At 45.5% G+C, this 22,958-nt stretch overlaps 1 protein-coding gene across 1 annotated transcript in view; it reads right to left on the bottom strand.

Moving 5' to 3' along the window:
• Positions 1–1,385: 1,385 nt before the first annotated feature.
• Positions 1,386–22,958, bottom strand: part of TCEANC2 (transcription elongation factor A N-terminal and central domain containing 2) — a 77,703-nt gene continuing 56,130 nt past the window's right edge. Inside the window, exons 3-4 of the mRNA XM_086952524.1 lie at positions 13,822–14,015; positions 1,386–2,296 (exon numbers count right to left, since the gene is read on the bottom strand). Coding sequence (XP_086808650.1) covers positions 2,108–2,296; positions 13,822–14,015 — 383 coding nt within the window. The 3' untranslated portion in view covers positions 1,386–2,107. The remainder of the gene's footprint in view (positions 2,297–13,821; positions 14,016–22,958) is intronic.

Below are 22,958 nucleotides of genomic sequence, written 5' to 3'. Positions count from 1 at the left end.
GGGCCTCAAAATGAGATAAACTCTATTCAAGAGAGATTAAAGTCCCACACTAATTATAGTAACTGTGTGATCCTCTAGCATCTTTGACTGCTACAACACATCTTCACTTGGATGCCTGCGGGTTAGTTTTGATAATCAGTGAAGCTCTGAGAATAAGGATTCCTTGTACATTCCTGTAAAAGAAATGGAAATACTAATAGAAACATATATAGGTACACATATTTGCCAGTTGTTACTTCGTAATTGATTACATCAAGTTTCATTACATCACAGCCACCACTAACTACATCGAGAGTGCCATTAGTTTGCTGCACTTTACACTGGAAGTACTTTACTACCCAGGTAAATTGGTACATATTGGTTCTCGGTTTTGATATATTATATGTCTTTTGCAAATTAATCAAATAACACGAACCTATTTTAACGTACATTGTTTAATTATAATGTACACCTCTCTGAAATATACAAAAAAGCCTTATTATCTCTATGCACTATCCGCCCTAAACCTTAAAATCCGCCATATTTTTCAAAAACACTACCCATTCCTGCACTCTAAACACCTTTATTATCCCTATACACTACCCATCCATGAAACCTAAAACCTCTTGCTACTATTTGTTACACACCATAATTTCAAAAAACCCTTAGTACCCCTTAACACCCTTATTCACTACCCATGGCTGAACCCTAAAAACCCCTATGACGTCTATAAATTACCCATCCCTGAGTCCTAAAAACCCCTACTACCTTACGACCGGATGCCCATGTATTGATTTATATTTTTAGAATTACTTGAAGCTTATTAATTAATGTATATTTCATGAATTAAAATGTAATTGTTTATGTATTACTTACAATTAATAGAATTGATCACCTATTTTACATTTAAATGTTATTACTTATAATTAAACTATTTAGCATTGAGCATTACTTAAATTAAATTAAAATTAAGCCACATTAGATCATCAAAATTAACTTAACTATGAATAAAGGCCTGCAATGTAAAATACTGAAAACCTATCAGCGAAAGGCTCCCAGTGTAATGACTGCAATGTAATGAGTCTGGATGAAACTCCCACAATTTAACAGTAGCACACCGCACAGGCAGCATTAGGGCCTTATCTGAACTTTCTCCTTTGGGCCGGCCCAAACCTACCGGCAGAAACCATGTTTCCGTATATGTTTGCGGACATGTAAGTCATACATCCAACACACAAGCAACCATTGTGTTACAGTTAGCCACTTTCACTTAGGGATATTACAAAGAGAACATAAGAGGCCTGGTCATCAAAGTGTAATAAATGTAACACACCATGAAAGTAAGGCTCGGTTTTGAAAGTTTCAATTTTTCTCTTCACTTCAAATAATCTTTTTGAGTCCAATTCTTTTGTATACTTCAATTAATAAACATTTATTTGTTTTAAAAAAATGCATACGAAATATCTAAGATTCCAGTTTTACCTTTACCCTCTGCCATTTCATTGAGCAGTTAGGGTTACTGTCCTGTTATCCCACCATGAAAACACTGCTCTTCGCACAACATATCTTGCCTCCAAGATGTCTTGATACACATTGGTCCAGATGTTAATAGTTCACAATTCTCTTTGTAGCATTCATACCACCTCTAGTCTGTATTATAGGAATTTTTCACTTTGTAAAAAAGATTTAAGAAGGTGTTGGTGGGTAAAAGCGTTAAAAGCGACCGCTTATTGCAGACAAGGCCCATGTGGGTTCTTGCGGACTGTCACGCGCAGTCAGTTATTGCGAGACTGTGTAAACACTGCAGTCACCAAAAGCCAAGTGTTAAGGGAATGCCTTTATCAGCAGTGCAGAATGTGTGTGAATTATTTGCTGAAGAATATGCACTAATACTTTGAGTAAACACAAAAAATATAACCTTGCAGAGTTCATCCAAAACGTTGCTGCATCTCCCAATGACTGGCATAAAAGATGTTTGACCTTCTGGATAAAGAACGCAAAAGAAATAAGTCCATCTGGGAGTCACCAGGAGGCACCCGTCTTCAAGTTCACCTGTCTTGGGTTGACAGTGTAACTCAAGGCGAATGTGCGGAGTTTGCATCCCGCAGTGCTGTGGCTGGAGAAAGCATCACTTTTTATGGCTCCGAACAAGCGTGCTCACTGTCAGTGTGCTGTCTTTCACTTGGCTACGGACTTCCGGTTTGTGCTTTAATGTGAACACCAGGGCTCGCACCGTCTTCCGGTAGGGAACATTGATGAGCCTGGAGCAGACATGGAAAGCCTCGCGCTCAATGTTTTCAACCAGTGGATGATCTGCCTAGAGGGGAAAATAAGAGCTCAAGGTTAGAAAATTGCAGTGTGTGGGAATAGACTGCATCCGATTGCCTCAGAGTCCCACCCTCACAAGGTGCGCACACTGACCATAGCATAGCGCTGTACGAAGACCAGTCCTTTACCATGTACCCCATCTACCACCTCAGCACGGAATGAAGAGGCTTGGGATGACCTGTCAGGTTACAATGAATTAGGTGGGATTCAGCGATGCACCTGAAGGCAAACAACAGCAAATGTAGGAGCAAAGTCCTGCACGGAACTGAAGACCTTTAGGTTCGCTTATTCTATCACAAGGTCTTGCCACTGCCACCCTTGCACCTTCCAGCGCCCTACTGCTAGAGCAGCAGCATGGATTGATCCACAGGACACTAACAGCCAGATTCATCAAGCGAAATTGCGCTCGCAAATGGCCAGATTCTGAGAATCTGGCCCTTTGCGAGTGCAATTATTTGATTTGGGATTCATCATCCCAAATGCAAAAATCACTATTTAAGAACTCGCAAATTTGCGAGGAATAGCATTTAAGGAATCTCTATTAGAGATTCCTTAAATGCTATTCATGAAACATTTAAAAATTGCGAAATCGCAATTTCGGGCCGCTATTTACCGTGAGGTCAAACCTCGTGGTAAATAGCGAAAACTTAGAAAAATGCATTTAAATGCATTTTTCTAAGTTGCATGTTACACACACACATGTCCTTTGGACATGTGTGTGTGTAACATCTGTATGAATTTACATTTACATTTCAGGGGTGTTACAGGGTGTCCTTTGGACACCCCTGCACCCTTGAAATCGCAATTAGCTAATCGCAAATAAGGAACCTGTAGGAATCGCAAAAAATATTGCGATTCCTACATGAATCCCGTTTTGCGAGTCTGGAATAGCGATTCCTTATTAATCGCTATTTCAGATTTGCAAAACTTCACAATGATGAATCAGGCTTTAAGGCCCTAATTATGATGTCGAGCGGACCGCCACCGGACAGATTGTCGGTGGCGGTTCACCCGACATCCAGGGCAGCGGTCCGACTGCCATATTACGATACCGGCAGTCGGAGCGCAGTGGTCGAGGGGAGAGACCACCGCCTCTGACAGGCGCAAGGAGGCGGTTGGACTGTAATCCCTACAATACAGGCCGTGCCTGCTCAGGCACAGCCGTAGAGATTACGATGTCCCTTTGCCTCAGCCTATACATGACAGTCCCACCACCATATAAAGGCAGATAGAAAAGGACTTTGGGGGCCCCAAGAAAGGCCCGACACCCATGAACCACTTTTAAGGGGCCGGGGTGGGGCACACGTGGTGTCCTGCCACACATCAATGCACCATGTCCCAGGCACCACGTGGTGCCTGGAACACGGTGCATGGGTGCTCAAGAACACAGCAGCCTTGTGCTTCGGCCCTATTCTAGGGCCGTACCACAAGCTTCAGTGTTATTGAGCACATTGCGACCACTGTGCTGGCGGTCCTATCGTAATATAGTGGGTGGGACCTCCAACTCCTTGTCGGGCCGGGCAGTCCCATTCCCGTTGAGATGGCAGTCGGTCATCCGACCGACTGCCCTCGTAATAAGGCCCCATGTTCTCCAACTGATGCTCAAAGCGGTTGGACACACAAAGACAAGTGGGGGAACACACACACACACTCAGCTATATCAACTTTACAAATGTTTATAGTATGCCCTCATCTGTCAGTAAGCATTCAATGCAGCACTGAGTCACTCTCTTGAAGTCTCATGGGGGGGGGGGGGGGTGCGTAAACCCACTTTATCATATGCTTTCTTTTGCAACTTGCACGCTTCCACAGTATGTGCACTGCCAACAGCAGTACCAGTTGCATAGTGCAATGCACTTCCGTACACTGCGAGTTAGAACATTTCTTTTGCAAACAAGCCAGCATCTTTGCTTAGTGCTAACTTTGCAAATGCAAAGTCCTTCCATAAATTTGACCCCTAAATCTTGAACTTAGGCTCACAATTCAAAGGCTGGCCCTTGATCACAATCCTTGCGAGAATATGCGAGTTAAAAACCTGAAGAGCACCACGAAGCAGAATAGCAAATGTTTCCCTACTTCTTCACTGACTTCAAACACATGGATACGACTAGCCGTCCGCTTTCTAAAGCAGCCTGGCTTTAAACTGAGACACATCAATATTCAGCTTCAGGCAAATGTGCCCCTGTCCAGAATCTGCTCATTATGCGTGCACCCCCCTCTCTCCTAGTAGCCCTGAGCTGTCTAGTCTCAGCATTCTATGCATCGTTGTGTATAGGTGCTCATGACAAAAGTCCATTTGTGCATCCCGGAATACTCCTGCTGCTGCAGAGTACTGGCTATGGTGTGGTTCCTGTGTGTTCCATCCAGGAACTCAAGGGGCTATAACAATGCACTAACTACATCACACTCATGCAAGTACAACAGGAGGACACTTACATCAGCTGTCATTAAATCATGAATGCAAAAAGAACAATGGATGGACAAAATGCTGAACAATCTCATGCATTCACCCCAGAATAGAGATCTGGGCCTACATCCATTGTTTTCTGCTCCCCATGTCATTCCACTTCAGACTCAGACATATCCAAATTAGTCTTGACCCTGTTCCCCATGGGAACAGTCTAGCCCGAACTGCAAATCCAGATCCTCCCTGGACTGGAATCAAGCATCCTAGGACCGGTTTTAGGGTGTCACCCCTCATCAGCCAGGCTAGCTTGACTCCAGTGGCATGGTGAGCAAAATAATGATGGATTTAACCCAGATCTATTCACTGGGGGTAAATGTTTGATTTGCTCTGCATTCCGTCTATCTTCTGTGTGTCTTTTACTGTCATTATATCACGAGTAATTAAAGAAATGGTAAGTATATAACAGTATAGTAACCATCCTTATTATGACATAGGAAAATATGTATATGTAATAAAAATATATACATTTACAAAAAGATTGTAGATGTGTAGAAGAAAAATTAAGAATGGTTTGGGGAGTTTACCCCCCCCCCCAATTAAAAGAAAAACAAACACATATATGTATAAAAAGAGTAGCGCGTGAGAGATAAAGAGAAAGAGAGCGTGAGTGTTTGTGTGTGTGTACACATACATATATATATATATATATATATATATTTTTTTTTTTACAGTTTTATTTTACACAGTGGCCTATGCCACAATGTAGTTATGATTAGGTCAGAGTTTCCTGTTTTCTGCTTTGTGAATAACTTTGACAAATATGCACGAAAATGTCAACAACAAAAAAAAAAAGTTTATCCACCTTAGCTCTTTCATGGAAAGTTTCACACTGATCTGTCAAAAGAGGATCAAGAAAAAGGGGCGTCCCAAAACGTTGACTCCCCCCCTTAATTCCAGTAGTACACTATGCTATTCGACTGAGAAAAAAAGGCTGAATCGTTTTAAACACATTTGGTAAAAAGAACTTTACTCAGAAAGCGTGCTTTGTGCAATTTGCTGTGAGTTTGTTTAGCTGTTTTCAAGATATATTCATTTAAAGTGGTGTTGGGTTGGGCTTGAAGAGGTTAAAAAGTAAGGTATGTCTGGACTGTTGATTTCACAGAAGTCCTGCAGCACTGAAAATTAAAAACAAGCATTGGCATAGCTAATAGATCTCGCCTTTAGGATCTTTTAAGTGTTAGCCATGCGCTAGGCGAGACCTAAAAAGGAATAGTAAGTGTGAAAAAAGCTTATTTTAACATTTGGATTTTTTTTCTCCATAATTTATTGTATCTGTTTTCCCTTGTGCACTTTAACATATGGCAGTGGGACCTAGGCCAGATCTTTATGCTGTGCTGAAAAGTGCGGGGAACTAGTTTTCAAGTGCGCATGACTACTCACCAAATTACACCTGAGTGAGATTTCATGATATGTGCAGAAATCTCCCAGGTCACTCTTCATACATGTCCTCTGAATGGTCACAATTGTAAAGTAGGATAAAAAAAATGTTTGTGCAGAAGTTAAGCACACCTGAAAAATATGGGCATTTATTTAGCATTTCTGTGACTCTTGAAGCGGTCGCTCCCCTCGCTCCCTGGCTCCAGCAGCTGGTATCGTAGCGCTCTCACTGCATTCATTGTCTTGTACTTTTACATTGCGCCCTTTAGTAACTGCGCTCAGTCTTGAGCACCTAATATTGCTGCATTGCCTAATTTAGCGTAACGCTATTTTTTGAACAGCCCACATCGTGCCAATCAAAGTGTGCTGCATACTGTAGCGCTTGTGTAGGCTCGCATTGCATTCTGTGCTTATCTGTGCCTGATTGTGCCTGCGCCTCTGCCCACCCCAATCTCGTCCTGTTTCGTTTTTGCTGCCATCTTGTTTGTTGTGCCTTCCAGCCCGACCCTCCACCCAGCTCCCGCCTCCCAGCTGACCCTTCCTCGCCCCCGCGCCCCCACTATCCACATATGTCAGATGCATTTGCGCGCAGCGTTCACGCGCAGCGGTCGCGCCCAATGCGCGCCAAAGGTGCGCCAAAGGTAAGCCCGTCTGCGCCCGTCCGCGCCTGGACCGCGCCCAGCGACAAACCCCCTGGTCCTCGCAAAACCCACTCCTCCCGCTTTACATATGACGCCGCGACCCTCTTTGCCCTTAACCCCGGCCGCAAACCACAATGCTGCGAAGCTGCACCAGGACACACCCATGTACCCTTCGCCTGCCACTCCTGCAAATTCGCCTGCGTCAGGACCCACACCAAATCCACGCACTCCAAACACAGCTCCCACTCTAACCACCTGAAGTGCATCCTACTGAACACCCGCTCGGTCCACAGACACGCCACTGAACTCTGGGACCTACTGGACACCGCATCGCCGGACGTCGCCTTCCTTACAGAAACCTGGATGAATGCCTCATCAGCCCCCAACATCGCCATAGCCATCCCGGACGCTTACAAGATCATCCGAAAAGACCGCACCAACCAAACTGGAGGAGGCATAGCCATAGTCCATAAGAACACCATCCGAATCACGACCAACTCCGACGATAACCTCCCGACCGCCGAACACCTTCACTTCCAGATCCACACCAACCCCAGGACCACACTTAGAGGCACCCTCATCTACAGACCACCAGGAACCCGCACACATTTCAACGAAGGCATCACTGACTTCATCAGCCCACATGCCCTCACCTCCGAGAACTACATTCTACTGGGAGACCTCAACTTCCACCTGGAAAAGAAAAACGACAGCAACACCACCACCCTTCTGGACAACCTGGCCAATCTCGGACTCAAACAACTTGTTGACACCCCCACCCACCTAGCCGGACACACGCTCGACCCTATCTTCACCTCCAGCAAACACATCTCCTTCGATCACACCACAGCTCTCCATTGGACGGACCACAGCTGCGTTCACTTCAGCTACAAAAAGACCACGACCTACAACCCCCCACAACCTATTCCTCGAAGAAACTGGAACAAAATCACCACCGACCAACTCTTCACATCGCTTAACCAAAACCCTCCTGCCATATCATCGGACCCAAACATTGCTGCCACCAAACTCACACAATGGATCACCCACAACGCTGACGAATTAGCACCCTTGAAAAACCACCAGACCAAACAAGGTAACAAAAAGGCCCCCTGGTTCAACGATGACCTTAAGAAATCCAAGAAGTTATGTCGTACTTTCGAGAAAACCTGGAGAAAAAACCCATCCACTGACAACCTGACCACATTCAAGGACGCCACCCGCAAACACCACCAATTGATCCGATCCACCAAGAAATCAGCATTCAAGGATCGACTCGACAACGCCCACAACAGTAAGGAATTATTCAACATCGTCAAAGAATTTACCAACCCCACTGCCGGCACCAACGACATCACTCCCTCTCAAGACCTCTGCGACTCTTTATCCTCTTTCTTCCATAACAAAATCGTCGACATACATAACAGCTTTGAAAACCAATCCGAAGAACAGTCCACTCCACCCACCTCCGAACCAAAACAGCACTCTCACGAACTTTGCGCCTGGAACCCAATCACTACTGAAGACACCATCCGCCTGATGAACTCCATCCACTCGGGATCACCAACCGACCCATGTCCCCACCACATTTTCAACAAAGCAGACTCCATCATCGCACCCCATCTCCGCGATGTCATCAACTGTTCCTTCAACTTCGCTACCTTCCCGGAAAGCTGGAAACATGCCGAACTCAGCGCACTTCTGAAGAAACCCACCTCAGAACTTAAGAACTACCGCCCCATCTCACTCCTCCCATTCCCTGCCAAAGTCATTGAGAAAGCCGTCAATAGTCAGCTCGCCGCCTTCCTTGAATCCAACAATTCCCTCGACCCCTCACAGTCCGGCTTCCGAGCCAAACACAGCACCGAAACCGCCCTCATCGCAGCTACAGACGACATCAGAACACTACTGGACAACGGAGAGACAGTCACCCTCATCCTACTCGACCTCTCCGCCGCCTTCAACACAGTCTGTCACAGCACCCTCATACAACGCCTCAACAACGTCGGAATACAAGGAAAAGCTTTGGACTGGATCATCTCGTTCCTCCCCGAGAGAACCCAGAGAGTCAGCCTCCCCCCATTCAAATCAGAGGCCACCGAAGTCATCTGCGGCGTATCACAAGGATCATCACTCAGTCCCACCCTCTTCAACGTTTACATGAGTCCCCTCGCTTCCATCGCACGACAACACAACCTCAACATCATCTCCTACGCAGACGACACCCAGCTCCTCCCTCTCGATGGCCAGACAAGTCAATGCCGTCTCATCTTCATGCTTCAACATCCTACGCATGCTCAAAAAAATCTTCCATTGGATCCCCGCCGAAACAAGAAAGACAGTCACCCACGCACTGGTTACTAGCCGACTGGATTATGGAAATACCCTCTACGCCGGAACCACTGCCAAACTACAGAAAAAACTCCAACTCATCCAAAACGCCTCAGCCAGACTCATACTGGACATCCCCCGTCAAGCTCACATTTCCGGTCACCTAAAAGACCTCCACTGGCTCCCCATCAACAAGAGAATAATGTTCCGTCTCCTCACCCACGCACACAAGGCCCTTTACGACCTAGGACCCGAATGCCTCAACACAAGACTGTCCTTCTACACACCCACCCGCCAACTACGATCATCTAATCAAGCCCTCACCGCAATTCCGCGCATCCACAGATCCACCTTGGGAGGAAGATCCTTCTCCTACTTAGCGGCCAAGACCTGGAATTCTCTCCCCACTCACCTCCGCCTTACACAGAACCACCTCTCCTTCAGAAAGCAGCTGGCTTTTCGATAAGTAATTCACCCTCCCTCCCTCAAGCGCCTTGAGATCCTCTGGGTGAGTAGTGCGCTACATAAATTCTTGAACTTGAACTTACAAAGGCTTAAGTTATGAGTGGAAGGAAGACTTCAGCGTGGAAATATCCTTTAAAACTTGGGCCCAAGCAGTTTGCTGGATTTTTGTAAAAGTTGCATATTGTTGCATACTGCTCAGTTAGAAAGAATCTCTTGTCCCTGGGTAAATTTGCTCGCTCAAGGGAGCATTGATGCAACAGCATGCAAGATTTTAGCTAATGAGTTGATTACCAGCACATAATTAAAATATTGCATATTGTGACTTATCGCTTATATTGCTCCTTATCGTCCCTCATTGAAAGCTTGTTTAGGTCTGCATGCCATTATAGTGGTGATTTTTTAAATTGTCAATTCTGTTAAAAACACATTATTTTTAGGAATTTTGACCTTCGTGTAGTTGGTGTTAATTTGAATAACAGTTATTTTATTTGCTAAATGCACGGCACATGTGAGCGAAAAGTCAGTGGCATGCTCCTATACCTTCTTTACATAATAGCGCGCACGTTTAAAAAAAATGGATCCATAAATCTATAAGCTGTACTCATTCGAAGGCGTGACGTTATCTTACTCTTCTTTTGTGTTCCAACTTAAAATGTAAATTAAATGTTTTTTTTAAAAGATCAAAACCAACCAAACTCTTAAGGAACCGCTGTAAATATTAAAACATCACGAGATGGCGTACACGAAAAACGAGCTTCGATTTTCATAAATAATACTCAGAGATGTAATATTTAAATGGATATGAAGCACAATCCTCCAGCTGGGTATAATTTTTTTTTTTTACCAGTTTTATATAGAGCGAACTCGACCTCAGGTATTTGAGCACTTCATATAAGCACCAGTTACATTACATAAGGGCACATTCATTCTTGGTATCCATGGGAAGATTAAGTGATTTGCCCAGAATCACAAGATGTTGAGCCGACGCCGAGACTCGAATCTGGTACCCCAGTTCCAAAGTCGGCAGCTCTGGTCGTTCCTCCACATCCTCTGGTGTGCGTTGCGTTGTATGGGGCCCAATGGTTTATAAATATTTCAATATGGGGGTGTTTATAGAGCTCACAGATGCCTTCCTGAGGTATCTAGGAACTGAATAGAGTTTGTAAATGAAAGCATAAGTAAGAGCTGTCACAACTCGAGTTAAAGTTACACCGAAATGTCTGCGGCAGGTGCATTAGCCTTATTGTTATTTCACGTACTTTGTTCAACGGAAATAAATAAGCAGACATTCTGGTCACTAATAACATTCTAATAATGGGAATTGTGTTAAGGGTAATAATAGGTGTAGAAAATAACAGTCAAACTGGTGATAAAATAAGGAGGTCGAGCTGCACTTACCGAAGATGAAGCCTGCCAGAAGGAGCAAAGCCAGAGCAGTTCCTCCCACACCCATGGCGGTTGAGTGTGTGATTTATGAGACCGGCTGAGGGGAATCCAACGAGGCACAGGGCACTAGTCAACGGCGAGCGTAGTGCATATACGACACACTGGGATCGAGCGAATGACACCCTGTGCCGAGATGCAACAACACCCTGTGCCGAAATACAGCCACACATGGGGCTCGAGCCAACAACACCCTCTGCTGAAATACACCACACACGGGGCACACCTGAGCTATGACATGGCCGAGGTGCGAATAGCGAGCGTTTGATAAAGAGTCAAAAAACAATGCGTTTTTCCATTTTTTACAGGTGAGATGTTAAATGTCTCAACTTCGATATAAAATGCCCCAACTTATAAGTATTTATATTTCTACATCGGAGTGTCGGATGCTCAGTGTTACTAAATATGAAATAAGCTGAAAAACAAAGTTGAAACAAACGTGACCGCGAAAGCAAGCGTATGAGCATGTTTGTTTACTTAGGAACATGAGGCAAGCTCACGATAAGGAAGATATGCAGCTGGCACAATGCCCCACTGCTCGCTCCCGAGCCCCCTAGGCCAGGGGAGTTAATGTTAAACGAAAAGGCGGGACATGATGCCGTCTTTGGCCATTTGCGTACTTTCATTACTGAAAGCCACACGCAAAGGCCAATTGAATATGTGGGAGTTAGCTAACTCCCACAGAGAAGTTTAGGAACAGTGTGGAGTGCTCCCAAGAAGCCTCCCATAGAGCAGTGCATGCGCGCAGCGCTAGGCTCGACCTAAAAATAGAGACCTCTGATTGGCTGAGGGGGCTTTTTTTCCTCCGTCTGCCATTTCAGTACCGAGGGACCGATACCAGGCAATCTAATTGACTGGCCCCCAACTCAGAACAAAAGGTTGTGGCCGTCAGAAAGGACTCTATCAGCCAAACCCCCGCTAAGCTGCAGAGGAGTTGGCTGACTAAGAGTTAAAAAAAAATACAGACGTTCACTGAAAAAACACAAGGGTTAAAGTAACGTTATAGTTAGGTATGGCAATAAGATCTTACCTTATGTTAAAATAAAAAACAGAAATTCACAAACAAATTAAGGTTAAAGTTACATTATAGTTACATGTTGAAATAAGATAAAAAATTACGTTATTGAATCAAAACCCCCGCCACTGAATTGTAAACTCAGGGCACAGGGATCAGCTCTCCGACTCCTGTAATGGCAGCTGCAACATTTACCTTCATGCTGCGGCCAGTCAATCAGATTGCTCGGTCCCGAGGGATGGTACCAGCCCAGTGAAACCAAAACAACAGATGGGAAAAAAACTCTCTCAGCCAATAAGGTCACTATATATATTTTTTTATTTTGTACTGCAGGAATCTAGCGGGAGTCCTGCAGAAGCAACTGTCCAGAAATTATTATGATTTAAATGCAAATGTCTTCAAACCAGCTGAATGTATTTACACCAAATAATGAAAAGCATGCTTTCTGAGTAAAGTTCTAACTTTCTCTCAAACTTGGTTCAATTCTTTTGAGCCATTTTTTCTGTATCATTTCAAAAAACTTCATATTAGAATTAACATGGGAAAACAACGTTTTGGGGTATCCCCTTTTTCTCAGCTCCCACTTACTGATAACCCCGAAACACTGCAGGAAGGAACAGAGGTAGATCAACTTTTTCTTTTTTTTAAGTTTCTTGAAGGTTTCTCACACTGCGCCAAATTTATTACCAAAAAAAGCCACTCCTCTGATGGAAATTCTGAACCAACTATGACGACACAGTGATGGTTGCTGCTGTGTCATATAAATGTATACATATAATAGAAAATGTATTTCACTGAAAAAGTGATTTATGGTTCTGGCTCATAAGTGCAAAACCAATGAATTTCACCAGTTATGGATAGCAATGTACACAACACATGCCATAACTCACGCGGTCAACCATGTTGTTCTCTTGATAGTCCTGCTCTTTTCTTGTACCAGAGGCAAATTTGTGTGTTGAGCATGGTGGGCAGTGCAAAATATGGCGTGTGGTGTGTGCATTGGTATCCATACCTCAATCAATCAATCAGGAGATTGTAAAACGCAGGGGGCGGCTCCGTTGAGTGCTGGGATCATCAGAAGAGTCAGGTCTAGAGGTCCTTCCTAGACTGGGGAAGTGTGGGAGGTTGTCCTGTTTTGGTCTTGTAGATACGTGGCATGGTGGCCAGAGAGAAGTCAGCTGATCAGTTGTGTCTCTTTGATGCGTGGACGCAGAGGCGGTCATTTAGGTATGCTGGTCCGATGTTGTGGAGGGCCTTGTAAGCGTGAGTGAGAAGCTGGAAGGTTATTCTTCTTTCGATGGGGAGCCAGAGGATATCGCAGAGGTGTTGCGTGATGTAGTGGTCTAGGTGGATGTTTAGGGTCAGTCTGGCTTCGGCGTACTAGACAATCTGGAGCTTGCTAAGTAGTTCCTTGTTCATTCCGGCGTTGAGAGAGTTTGCGCAGTCCAGTCTGCTACTGACAAACTTCATTAGTTTTGCACATATAAGCCAGAAGCATACCTCAGTTTTCAACTTTGTTTTCTCAGTGAATTTGATTTTTTTATAGTTTACTTAATTTCCAACCCCTGCCTGGCCAGCAGTCAGGCTCGGCAGTTAAAACGACATAGGCGACACCACGTGTCATAGAATGTATTTAGCACATCATAATACCACACTAAAAGGGGGAGGGATGATTTACGTCAGAGGGCGATGTGAGGTTGTTGTGGCTCAGGTCTGTACAACACATTGAGTGAGGGAATAAAACACATGACTTAAAGAAAGCTGTAAACAGTTACCTCAAGCTGCAAGGACTCTGACAGCAACCTCCGCGCATTGTTTCTTAGGTTCTCGGTTTGGGAGTCGCTTCGCACTTCTATGGAGGTCTTGTTTGCGTTCTCTTTAATAAACGTTATCCATTGGTTGAAAACTTCTTTGGCCAGACCAGCAACTTCAGAATCTGGGTGCTTACGCAGTTTATTTACAGTGTGACCTGATTAACAAGGGGAAAAAACATTTTTTAAAGGAAAGGAAAAAAAATTGTTGAAAAGTTAGCATTTCAGCAAAATTACAGTAAATGAGATTAACCAAAAAACCTGTATATGTCCAAGAAAACATATTTGTTTTCCATCCGAAGTGCCGTCAACTCTAGACTCCCCAGCCCTTTTTGGACCTATGTTAAGACTCAAGGCATGATCACTGCACCATCATGAACCATCAATGCACAGACGCTGGCAGGGAATGGCTTGTATGCAACAAAATTAATAGGAGACCCAGAGCCAGAATACTGTCAGTATAAATGGTTTATTGGTGTACAGCAAAAGATTTTACCAGACTGTAGACCATGCATACTTTTTGGATAATCGCTGAAGTTTTCAATATGACCCTTAATTCTACTGTCAGCAAGTATTTTTATGAAGGATCATGCATAACGTACTCAACTTAATTGTAAATGGTAATTATATTGCGCTTACTATACCTGACGAAGCGTTGAAGCACTTTGGGGCAAACAGCACGCTACTCTGGAACCCAAGATTAGAGGTTAATAGTAAGTAGATTGGTATTTTTTTCTTTCTTTTTTGTTTCTCTGAACATTAGTTGTGTTCTATCAGTGCTCTTGATTTCGTGTGTGTTTAGTAGAGTTCAGAGTTGGGATATGATAATGGGAATGGATTTGGAAGGGGAAGTAGTAAGTTGTTTTTGTAAGTAGCAATTGTGTGAGCCTGTTAGTTTGATGACGTGGCCATAAAAAAAGGAGTGGGAAGTTTGAGAACGATGTTTGGGGGCTCTGAAAGGTTTGATATGAGTCATAGAGGAAGGATGGGACAAAGGATGAATGAAAGGAAGATTTCTTTATAGCATAAAACTGAAATTATTTTACACGTACATATATGCATATGACACTTGGTAAGGTTTCTTTGGCTGGAGAGATCCCCTCTATATAAATATCAATATGTGCATAGAAGCATCAATATTTACATGGTATGGTGTGCACATTCATCTTGTGGTGAAGAATGCAAATTTAGCTCCTCTACATATGCACTTTTATGTATATAGACACAGTAATTATGGAATTGTCTTACATACACATGTATCTTGTGGTTTAATTTGCATGTTTTCACTTATATAAATGTATTTGCTCATAACAGGAAGCATAGTTCAATAGATATCGACATGAACAATGACAACTTCGTCTCTATGGCGTGAGAAACATTGTTTGTCACGTTTGAGAATACTGCGAACACTGTTGTGTTGCGATTACAGTGGTCATGCGAGTTAAAAAACAGCTCTTGACTAATCTTCTGAAGTTAAGATGGTGGTCAGTGGATCTTATGCGTGTGGGTAGTGAATTCCATATTTTGGCTGCTTGTACAGATAATGAATCCTGTAGCTAATTTGGTCAAGTGTTAGGCTGTTACATTTTTGAAATGTGTTATATCCTGACTTTAGTACATGCAATGCTATTTACCACCAATGTAATGTTACTTTGATGATGCTGTTTAAAATGTTATGATTCAGTCAGAGAAGACACAGTTGAGTGGGCTGAGCAGCTTGATGGCTGCTCCTAGTGGGGTCTTGTTGTGATCTTGTAACTATCCTGAATAAAACTTCTCTGAACTACATCTACCTGCGTGGACTTGATCACTACTTTGGCGACGAGGATGGGATAATAAGATATTTTTACATATTTTATACATGGCCTGAATGGCAGCTCTTGCTATTGTTCAGAAAACAGCTGAAAATCTGGTTGTTTAAAAATTAATTAGGCTTTCAGAATGGGATCTAGTTGGTACTCTAGTCTTCAGACTATCTCAGCGCCCAGACGCCCTTGGGCATTCGCTGCGCTTTAAAAAATGTAAAATCAAATCAAATCATTATGGGCTTTCCCTTTCACCTTGAAGACGGATGCCTCAGTGGTTAACACAGTGCTTCATGGTTCCTGTCAAGTCTCACGTTGCACCCAGTGGTTATTTTCCATATACGAAGGGGTTGAGTCCTTGACATTGAAACTGGATAGTAGGCAGCTAGAATTCATTTAGAGTGTTTTTTAGGTCAAAGCCACTCAGACAGCACATCTGTCTGGTTAGCTGAAGATATCTTGGGAACATTCACAAAGATTCCCTGGGAATGCATTGTGCCCATTGCTTACCATTCGCTCCGCGGTTTGTAACCCACATTTCTTTGCTTTCTATTTGCTGGCTTTGTTTCATTTATGCTGTCCAGATTGAGTTTGTCCCTTCCCTTGTCCAAACCTTGTTTACTGTATCCTTCTGAGATCTCACTTTCTGTGAACAGGCCTTTAAATCTTGTTCTTATCTTGTCACATTTGCTGTGCGTTTAAACACAAAAGTCAAATACCAGGCTCCGTCTTCCAGAAGGAGCTTGGTGTTTACTTCTTTTCTGTGACTACAAAATGAGAGTGATTATAGGAAAGCAAGAGGAATGCAAATTACTCTCTCCATGGAGCCCGCTCCTGCCCCTCCTATGCCCCAGTTTACGATGCTGTAACATAGCTCTCAAAACAGGCCAGAAGGGAGGTCATTCACGCACATTCTGTAGCAACAAATATTCATGTAGAGATTCCTCTATCAAAGCGCTGTTGGCTTTTGCTCAAGCTGACCCTCTATTGATCTTTCTGATTACAGTCAGCAACCCTTTTAATAATAACACACACTGGCAAGCCAAAAAGTGTAGGCTACACAAATACACTTAGGGAGCAATTGCCTCAGTATTTGCAACATGTGCAGTAGCATCATGCCATAAAAACCTAGGCAACACAGATTGCGGCTTTCCAGAAAACTACAAACAGGATCCTGGAAACCAACTACATTATTTACACTAGAACTTAAACCTTAAACATCCTGCCTATGTCAATACATCGTTTTTATACTATTTAGTAGATGTGTGTGTTGTGAACTATCAAACAGGTGAACTTTTTCCACTGAAACAACACAAGGGCCGGCTTTAAAACTGTTGGCGTCTGGTACGGTACTCTATGCCTCTATACTCTGCACCACTCTACTCTATGCCAGTGCACTCTAACCCACTCTACTATGCCCCACTCAACTCTGCTCTATGCCACTGCACTATACATCAGTCGAGTCTAGGCCCATCCCTTTACTCTATGCCACTGCACTCTACTCTGCACCACTCAACGTCACTCTATTGAACTCTACGCCACTACACTCTGCATCACTTCACGCTACACTACTCTAATCTATTCTGCACCACTACAGTCCACGCCTCTGCACTCTAGAAATTGGTTCAATATTCCACAAGCTACTCTTTCTTGCCTGATATGTTCCTGTCAAGTGTACTTGGTTTTAAAATTTTTGAATGATTAAATTGACTGTCCGGCTGGACACACTTAATATAGCACTGATTGGAGTCTATATTTATCCTGATGACCATACTGTTCTTTTTTAAGGACCATTGTTCTAATACTAAACTGTTACCCAAGGTCCTTATCTACCTTTCGAGTTCCCTTGTGTTTTTGAAAATATAATACTCTATAACTCTACTTCACTCTACGACGCTCTACGCAACTCCCTCTATGCTACTTTACTCCACTCTATTCTACAACACACTACTCCATTCTACGCCACTCCACTCTACAACACTCCACTCTATGCCATTCCACTCTCCTACACTACTCCAACGATGCCACTACACTCTGCCCTACGCCACTCTACGCAACACCCTCAATGCCACGCCACTCTACACCATTTACTCCACTCTGACTCTCTAACCCACTCAACTCTACTCCATTCTATGCACTTCCACTCTACGTCACTCTATGACACTCCAACTTCGTGCCACTCATCTCTATATAGCTCCACACCACTCATAACGCTCCGCTTTATGACAATCCACTCCACGCGCCTCTCCTTTACCTCACGAATTTTTAGCCATGCTGAACAGCAGCCATATTGGTGTGCAACATGGCTAAAACATACTGGCAAAGCCAATAGCTCTTACAAAGGGGCGAGAGCTGTTGGCTTTGCCAATGCTTGTTTGAGTCGGCAAAGATGATTAATGTTTCACTGTTGAGTTGAAGCATTGAGTCCTGCATTTAGAACATTGTGACCTGTGCATCCCCCTAATCCTGCTTGCACTTCAGCGTGACATATCGAAGTCCCTCAGAGAGCAGGTCTGTGAATATTAACAGGTACCGAACAACTAAACGCAGGAAAGGTCCTGCTATGCAATTGAGTGATCGTCAGCTCTACAGTCAATCAATGTTTCAGAACTTGCCAGTGTTAGTTAGCTTGCACATAACATTAGGAAGACGAGCAACTAATGGTGCAGCAGCGCCACCCGGTGGCGACACAGTTAAGGACCTTCAGAAAGGGTCAGTCTACTAAAGGCCACCGTCAAGATCTGTTCTCTTTTTACAGATCGTGTCCATCTGCCATCATCGAGTTATTAAGTGCATGACGTCCCAACACTTTCACAAAATCGTGAATTAAGGATTCACAAAAGCTGTTTTTTTCTTTCCTCAAGGGAGGCTTTTGAAATACCAGCTTTAAAATAGGTATAAACGGCCAAAAGATCATGTTGCGACATCCCAGAGCAGGAGGACCTGCCTCAGCATGCCGCTTCCCTGCCGAACGCTGTCCCACACCCTAAAACCAGATATTTATTTTGCACAGCAACGCCAGCTAATGACACGTGAATACAAGACTGGCATTTATTTTACTCACGATCAGTCACCGAAGCTAGAGCAGACAGACATTCCTCAAGGCAAACCTGTAATGTTCCTTGCTTCCCCCCACAGGTACACGCTGAGTCAGAGTGAAGAAATTAACTCAGGTTTATTCAGGCATACAAGTATTCAAGACCTAGGGCGCCGAGCGTCTAACATGTACAGCTCCGGTCGCCAACTGCCGCTTTCCTATCCTTCGCGCCTTTCTCCTCGCATCTCCGCACATGCGCGCGCCTCCCGCTCCGGTCTTTGGCGTGACGCGTCATCGCGTTCACGTCAGAGACTAGAGCGCATACCACATATCTCCCCCCTTTTATATAAACAACATAACATTCCCCCCAGCAGGTGGAGTGTCCCCCATCAGTAGGTATGAGTCTATGTGGGGCACCTCGGGAGGTGGCACCAGGGGCTAGTGTCCATCCATCACAAAGTCTCTATAGCGAGAGGGCACCGTGACTGCCCTTCCGCTGCGGGTGTGTCTTACCGGCATGTTCTCTCCCCCTTCTGTCTCTCCTTGGGACCTCCCAACTTCTCTCAATTCTGCTCTCTGTTCTGCATCCACCGGTGTGCTCTCTCCGTCGGTAGGCACTGCTCCCGGGACCTCCACTTCATTGTCCTCGCTTGCACCTTCCCCGCGGTCTTCTGTGCTGTGCCCCGATTGGGGTCTTGCTTCCTGAAAGTCCATCCGTCTCTCATCCTCCTCGGATTTGGGCCATACTATTATTTTATTGACTCTGGCCATGCGGTCTTGTGACCAGACCTTGCCGTCACTGAGAAGAGCCGCCCTGCCTCGTACCTCCTGAACTTGTAGGGGCCGGCTGAACTTACTTTCACCTTTCTTTTGTAGGGTGGGTAGTTTGACCCTGACCCATTCCCCTTCTTCCAGCACGGTTTCCTTTGTGTTGCGTCGCTTGTCATAGTGTGCTGCGTAGATCTTCTGGGCCTTCTCCAGATTGTGCTGCACCACCGCTGGGGACCACTTGCTGGTGATGGTCTTCTCCCTCCATGCTACGTTATCCCGGGTGAAGGGATGCCGTCCTCTCAGCACTTGGAACGGACTGTACCCCACTACTGAGGGCGTGATCCGGTAAGCCCATAGCATGCTCATTACTTCCACTTCCCAGTCCTTTCCTTGTGATATGGCTGCCTGAATGGAGCCCATGAGCACCCGATTGAACCTTTCGACCTGGCCGTTGCATGCCGGATGATAAACGGCTGTGTGTTTCACCTCGATCCCGTTCCTCTTCATATATCGTCCCCACTTGTCCGATACAAATTGCGGTCCATTGTCACTGAGAATGGATTTGGGTATACCCTCTCGCAGGAACACCGCGGTCAGGAATCTCAATATCGTGTCAGTGTCCATCGACTCTTGTATGTCCACTTCAGGCCATTTGGAATACTTGTCTATTATCACACATATGTATTTATTCACACCTCTACTGTCTAGGACGGGCCCGAGAATGTCTATTGCCACCTCTTCCCAGGGGCCTTGCGGGGTGTCAAACTTCCCCAATGCAGGTCTGAGTGGGCGGAGCACCTTGTCCGCTCCTTGGCACTGCCCGCACTCCCGCACTTGTCTTTCAATGTGGGCATCCATTCCTGGCCACCAATACATCTGCTTGACCATCGCCTTGGTTTTCACTATGCCCAAATGTCCTTCATGCAGTAACTTCAACAGCCTGGGTATCAGTGTCACTGGGGGTACTACCCGTTCTCCTCTGTACAAGAATATTCCCGAATCGCTCAAGGACAATTCCTCTCTCATCTCATAGAATCTTCGCACCCCCTCCATGAGCTTCTTTTTGTCCGGCCAGCCCAAAGTGAGGTGTCTCCTTACTTCCACCTTCTCCTCATCTAGCTCGTAGGCCGCCTTCCATTCCTGTGCACTAATCGACATCTCGTGATCCTCCATGCTGGCCACCATCTCCTCTTTGTCCGGGGCCTCCTCCGGCGCTTCCTCCATCGCCGCAGCCCGGCTGAGGTAATCAGCCACCTTGTTTTGCGTACCTGGAAGATATTCTACGTCGTAGGTGTAATCCAGCAATTTCAAAGTCATTTTGGCAATTCTTGGGGTTGCGGTGTCATGGCCCGAGGACGTCAACACTTTGATGAGTGGCTTGTGATCCGTTTGAAGCTTGAATCTCGTGCCCCATATAAACTGCCGAAACTTGCTCAAGGCCCACGTGACCGCTAGCATCTCCTTTTCAATCACGCTGTACCTCTGTTCCGTCGGGGACAGCGCACGGGACGCAAAACTGATCGTTTCCTTGGATCCATCCTCTCTCTCCTGCGCCAAGACAGCCCCCAAGCCCTTGTCGCTTGCATCTGTCGTCACTATGGTCTTGCCGGTGGGGACGTACCCTTGCAGTGGGATGGCTTGGCTGATGCAGTCTTTTATCGTCTCAAATTCAGACTGGGCTTCTGTGTCCCATTCGAACTTTGCATTGTTTCTGATTAGTTGTCTCATCCTGTAGGTTCGAGTGGCAAAGTGTCTGACAAACTTGCTGTAATACTCGGCCATTCCAAGGAATGACCGCACTTCCTCTTTGGTTGCTGGGGCTTTGGCGTCCCTTATCGCCTTCACATTTTGTTCCTTCGGCGAGATGCCGTGTGTTCCTATTTCGTGTCCTAAGTAGGTCACTGAGTGAGTACCAATTCTACACTTGCTCCATTCCGCCGTTAAGCCTTTCCCTTGCAACACTCCTAGGACTCGATGCAGCTTCTTATCGTGCTCTCCTTTGTCGGAGCCCATCACTAAAATGTCATCTTGAAAATACTGCACCCCCGAGATGTCCTTAAACAGCCTGTGCATTAGTTTCTGGAAAACGGCCGCGGCGGATGCCAAGCCAAAGGGCATTCTCCGGAATTGGTAGCACCCGAAGGGCGTTATGAAGGATGTGTACTTCCTACTTGACGGATGCAGTTCTATTTGGTAATACGCTGACGTGAGGTCTATTGTGGAAAAGTGGGTTATACCCTTCGTTCTCGCCAACATCTCCTCAATCCTGGGGAGCGGAAATTTCTCCACGATGAGGTTTTTGTTGAGCTCTCTGAGGTCCACACAGAGCCGGACCTTACCATTCGGTTTCTTGACCACCACCAAGGACGATAGCCATTCCGCACTGTCCACTGGCTCGATGATGCCCTGTTCTTCCAGCTTCAGCAGTTCCTGTTGCACCGCTTCACTCGTGGATATGGGTATGTTCCGGACCTTATGGACAACTGGTACTGCCCCCTCCTTAAGTACCATTTTATGTACAAATTTGTCCAGTTTGCCGACCGTGCCCTCAAAGACCTTGGGGTATGCCGCCTTCCAGTCTTCGTCCTTCGAGAGGGGCCATTCATCCGTTAACAGTATCTGCTCTTTCCCTCCTGGATTGAGTATGATGCCAAGATCTCCAGCGTCTCTCCATCCCAGCACCGATGGGCCCTTCTCCGCTACGTATAGGGTGCACGTGGCCGACCGTCCTCTGAATTCAAACACGAAGTCCCGGCACCCCACCAGGGGGATGGAATTCTCTGTATACGAGATGGGTCTGATGTCCGGCGGCATTAGGTCGGGCCCCACAACCGGTGCGAAGTCCTCTTCCCATATCGATCTTTGCACGATGGTCCAGGGGGACCCTGAATCGACGGCCACATGTACCTTCACACCCCCTATGAGCATGTCCGTGCGGGGCTTATCTCTTCGCTTCCCTGCTACATCCAGCACCTGGTCCTCAATGCACAGAACCAAATCATCTTCATCCGGGTCCTCCTCCTCGCTCACGTTTGCTGTGGCCGAGTCAATACACTTGACGGTGGACTTCGATCCTTTCTTCCGACACACCTTTTCGAAATGGCCGGTCAAGCCACAGAACGAGCACCTGGCGCGGAACGCGGGACAACGTCTGTCCTGAGCCGCGTGCGCTGCACTGCCGCATCTGTAACACGCGAATTTGTTCCCCGGGCTGGAGCGGGCCATCTGTTTTCCAGACCCTCTTGTGTCCTTCCTCTGGTCCCTATAAGTGCTTTTGAACTTGCTGGACTGTGGTGCCTCATCAATCTTGTTAATCATTTGCCTCGGTCCACATTCCCTTTTCGCCGCGTCTGCCCCTCGCTTGGACATCTCTGCCTTCTTGACCATCGCCACCACTTCTTTAAGGGTTGTCTCATTCATCGCCCATAACTTGTCCTGGACCGCTCTGCTGGTGGTGTGCATCACGATCTGGTCTTTAATGTATTCAT

This window comes from Lissotriton vulgaris, chromosome 1_1 (assembly GCF_964263255.1).
Source record: "Lissotriton vulgaris chromosome 1_1, aLisVul1.2, whole genome shotgun sequence".
NCBI lineage: Eukaryota > Metazoa > Chordata > Amphibia > Caudata > Salamandridae > Lissotriton > Lissotriton vulgaris.
The sequence above is the reverse complement of the archived record's forward strand: the minus strand, read 5'-3'. Positions and strand labels throughout refer to the sequence as shown.